The sequence below is a fragment of the Chrysochloris asiatica genome, unplaced genomic scaffold, assembly GCF_000296735.1.
Source record: "Chrysochloris asiatica unplaced genomic scaffold, ChrAsi1.0 scaffold00075, whole genome shotgun sequence".
In the NCBI taxonomy this organism is placed as follows: domain Eukaryota; kingdom Metazoa; phylum Chordata; class Mammalia; order Afrosoricida; family Chrysochloridae; genus Chrysochloris; species Chrysochloris asiatica.
Genome location: NW_006408593.1, coordinates 12,162,614 through 12,167,269, shown reverse-complemented (window position 1 = coordinate 12,167,269; position 4,656 = coordinate 12,162,614). Strand labels below are relative to the sequence as shown.

The following is a 4,656-nucleotide window of genomic DNA, read 5'->3' as shown; positions in this document are numbered from 1 at the left end:
ACTGAACCTGTGTGTGGGGTGACTAGCACAGTTCCTGGCTCACAGTAGGTGCTTAATATGTAGTCCCAGCCCTGATAGAATTGTCTGCTTTTGTACTCAATCATGGGAGGTACTTGGTAGAGACTTGGAGTGGATGGATTGCCCCAGGATTTTTTGTCTAGTTTGAAATCTGTGCCTAGCCAGATGAAGGAAACCTAATAGAAACACCTTTTCATAAACCTCTTAGACTATCAACTACATTTGCCCTTCCCATCCCCTCCTCTCGGAACCCATCCCCCACACCCCATTAAGAAAGGCACAGAGTCACGGATTGATGCTGAATCTTTTTTTTTTTTTTTTAATTTTGCTTTCTTAAAGCATGTGCTGAGCTGATGGGTAGAGCAGCTTGGCAATTAAAAAGGCCCAGCGGCTTGGGCAGCAGCAGGGGGAGGCCAGAGAGGGGAAAGGACCCTCTTTCCTGGGCCAGGGATCAGCAAAGCCCGCACTAACTTCATAAAATATAAAACAAGGGTAGGGAGAGGGTCGGAGGGAGATTTGTAAAATACATTATCTTAGGGAATTGGCAATAATAAAAAATAAGGTTCATTATTTACAAACAATTTCTGTTCTTGGTCTCTGTACAGTGGGAAGTGGGGTGAGGGTGTGTGTGTGTGTGTGTGTGTGTATGTTATGTGCATGTTGGTGTGTGTGATGGGGGCAGGGAGGCAGTGGTTGTATTGGTCATTTGGAGGAAGAAGGAGGGTACCCAGTGAGTGGTTCATCTGTGGACAGTTGTTGAGGAGGGATAGGTATTAAAGGAGTGGCTGTTCCAAGGGAAGAGTCCAAATGTTGGGGTGATGGGAGAGGCCCCAGCCAGGTAATGGGGCACGGAAGGCCTGGAGAGAAATGGAACACTTTCTTCTGGGATGGGATACTCCAGGGGGCAGAGGTACAAGCCGGATCCGGGTTGGTGAGCAAGACAGGCCCTCTTCTGGGTGCCAGGAGGTCCATCTAGCATCTTGGGTCTTGGCATGGACTAGGAGAGTTTAATGGTAGTGTTGGGGCCCAGGTCCCTGGAGAGAAAATAAACCAGGTAAAGTAGAAGAAGGGATGACCCCAGTGAGAACCCTCTTAGCCCCCTACAAAAGGGTCTGGACATGGGAGGGTGTAGGTGATATGGGGGGCCAGGGGTGGGGAGAGGGCAGGTAGAGCCCATGACCCCAGCTGGAGCAGGGGCCACCCACCCACCTTTCGTGGAACCACTCTTTGGGATGGGAGAAGTCAGGGCTGGTACTGTTCCCACCAACATCCTCCGGCCAGGCCTCACTCAGGTACTTGGTGGTCTCATGGGTGCTGTCCAGAAGGTCATGTTGCAGATGGTCCTGGGGCCGCTGCTCTGCTGGCCCCCCAGGTTTGATTTCCCAGCCATCTGGGGGCTCCATGGGCAGCAGGGCTCTGTGGCCATCCTCCCATGAGCCTGCTCCCTCATCATAGAACAGGAGACTCCGGGAAGGCACTGGGGGGAGGGAATGAAAGGTGAGTCGCTGGCACCAAGGGGCTCCCATCCTCCCTGTCCTGGCCCCATTCCTGGCCTAGTAATTAAGGGCTCAGGCTCTGGAATTTGGATCCCAGTTCTAACATTCCCTCCTCCTTATGTGACCTCAGGTAAGTCACATATTTAGCTTTAATCTTTCTGAGCTTCAGTATGCTCATCTGTAAAACAGAGAAACCAGGACCTACCTCTTATAGGTGTGAGGATTAAATGAAATAACATTGGAGAAGAGATAAAAACTGTTTTTAGTGAGCACTTAGAAGAAGTTAGCTCATCCTAAGCAGAGAGTCCATGACCCCATTTGTAGCACTGTGGTGGTTTGTGTGTTGCTGTGATGCTGGAAGCTATGTCACTGGCATGGAAAATTCCAGCAAGATGGACAAGTTTCAGTGGAACTTTTCGACTAACGTAGACTGGGAAGAAGGATCTGACAATCTACTTTTAAAAAGATTGGCCCGTGAAAACCTTATGAATATCAGCAGAACATTTTTTGATATGTTGGCAGAAGATAAGCCCCTTGGGCTGGAAGGTGCTCAAATATGACTGGAGAAGATAGTGCCTCAAAGTAGAGCCAACCTTAGTAACACGGATGGAGTAAAGCTTTTAAGACTTTCATTTGTTGATGTGGCATGACCCAAAATGAGAAGAAATTGCTACAAATAGCCATCAGTAATCAGAATGTGGAATCTAGAAAAATTACAAGTTGTCAAAAATTAAATGGAAAACTTGAAGATCAATATCCTAGACATTAATCAGCTGAAATGAACTGGTACTGGCCATTTGGAACTGGACGATCATCTGGTTTACAACTCTGGGAATGATAAATTGAAGAGGAACAGTGAAGGCACTGAAGAAAAACAAGGCTCCAGGAATTGACAGAATACCAACTGAGATGTTTTAACAAACAGATACAACGCATAAAGTGTTCACTAGTTATGTCAAGAAATCAGGAAGACAGCTACCTGGCCAACTGACTGAAAGCGTTCCAAATGTGTGCCCATTCCACAGATGGTCCAACAGAATGCAGAAATCACCAAACAATATCATAATATCACAGACAAGTAAAATTTGCTAAAGATAATTAATAAATGGTTGTAGCAGTACATTGATTGGGAATTGCTAGAAATTTAAGCCAGATTCAGATGAAGATGTGAAATAAGAATATCATTGCTGATATCAGATGAATTTTTACTGAAAACAGAGAATAGCAGAGAGAAGTTTACATGTGCTTTATTGACTATGCAAAAGTATTTGACTGTGTCGATCATAGCAAATTACTTATAGCATTGGGAAGAATGGGAATTCCCGAATGCTTACTTGTGCTCATATGGAACCTGTACATATACTCAAAGGCAGTTGTTTGAACATAACATGGGTTAAAGTCAGGAAAGAGGTGTGCCAGGGCTGTATCCTTTCTCCATATTTATTAAATTTGCATGATTGAGCAAATAATCCACGAAGCTGAACTACATAAAGAAGAACATGGCATCAAGATTGGAGGAAGATTCATTAACAACCGACGCGATGCAGAAGACAAAACCTTGCTTGCTGAAAGTGAAGAGGACTTGAAGCGTTTACTGATGAAGACCAGAGACTCAGCCTTTAGAAGATGCCAGAATAGACAAATGCACTGAGCAGACCCTCTGCAGCAATGCCATAAGAGACTAAGTGAAACAGATACAGATAGTGATCCTGGAACTCTGAGCCTCACAGGATAGGACAGAGAAGTAGATTGAGTGCTGACTGGAAGAGGAAACTCAATAGCCAGAAAGAAGAAATATGGGTGGGCGCAGTCATCTTAAGCCTTTATGAGCAGCTATTGATACAGTGGTCTTCAGGAACAAGATGCAGCTGAAGGTTGGTGGGAAGGGGATTGTAGTGCTCTCTTATTCTTATGCCCTTCAGGTTGTTGGGGGTGGGTCCAGTCCTGGCCCTTGCCAACCCAGCAGCCAGTGGCACCCCCACCTGCGCAACCTCAACTCTGCATGTGTCACCCCTGCTGCTGGAGGCATATGAACCCACCCCGAACTATATGACACAAACAACGAACAGAGAACTGTGCTCACACCTCCAGTTTCTGCCACATCCATCAGGAGATAGGTGGCGAGTGTCTGAGAACACAGCACAGAATCATCAATTAAACAGAAATACAATTACACCACAATGTCACAGAGACAGCAGACAATTTCAGCTTACATGCAGAAGAAATAAGACAAAGTGCAAACAAGTGACCAAATACAGAGTCAGAAAATATAATACCAGAAATGGTTATCAGAACTATTTGATGAAGAATTTTAAATAATGATATTTAGGTACCTTCAAAAGAATTGAGAGAAAGATGGAGGAGAGCAAGAAGAACACAGAACAACTTTAGAAGAATTCAGGAAAACATTACAAGAACAAGCTGACAAAATCAGTGAAAAATTGGAAGCCATACAAAAACAGCAATTAGAAAGCCAGAAGTTTAATTTTAAGAGTTCATAAATAGATAGGACACTGAAAGGACAAAGAAGTAGAATTGAATCAATGGAAGGCCAAATTATTGAGCTTGAAGACAAATCTCTCACTATTCATCTGTTTGAGGAATAATCAGAAAAAAAAAAAAGTAAAACTCTGAAGAAAAGTAAAGGAATAACTTATGTGTGATTCCAGAACAGGAAGAGACAAAAAAATCCATAGATAATATTGTCCAAGAATCATTGGAAGAAAACTTCCCTAACATTATGAAAGATGAGCAGATAGCCATTCAAGAAGTTAAATGAACTCCAAACAGGATAAAACCCCTTAAAGAAAATCATCAAGGTATATTTTAAAAACTTTTAAAAACCAAAGACAAGAAAACAATTCTGAGAGCAGCTAAAAAATAACAAAAAGTTACCTACAAAGGAAAATGAAAAAGACTAAAAACTGGTTTTTCAGCAGAAACCATACAGGCAAAAAGACAATGGCTCGAAGAAGAAAGAAGAGGAAAAAGCGTCATCTGATACAATTTGATAAACTTGACCTACCCCTATAAATGCAGTAGCTCAAAAGAGGAAACAAATCCCTGCTGCAAGAATTATTCCCACCCCTCCACACAAAGAGTAGACAGGGATGGGCAACTTGGACATTGGCTACCCAAAATG

General features: G+C 43.4%; 1 protein-coding gene across 1 annotated transcript in view; it reads right to left on the bottom strand.

The window, feature by feature from the left end:
• Positions 1–310: 310 nt before the first annotated feature.
• The window catches only part of CREB3L1 (cAMP responsive element binding protein 3-like 1), a 51,736-nt gene continuing 47,390 nt past the window's right edge, over positions 311–4,656 (bottom strand). Inside the window, exons 11-12 of the mRNA XM_006865047.1 lie at positions 1,228–1,495; positions 311–1,052 (exon numbers count right to left, since the gene is read on the bottom strand). Of these exons, the coding sequence (XP_006865109.1) occupies positions 1,016–1,052; positions 1,228–1,495 (305 nt within the window). The 3' untranslated portion in view covers positions 311–1,015. The remainder of the gene's footprint in view (positions 1,053–1,227; positions 1,496–4,656) is intronic.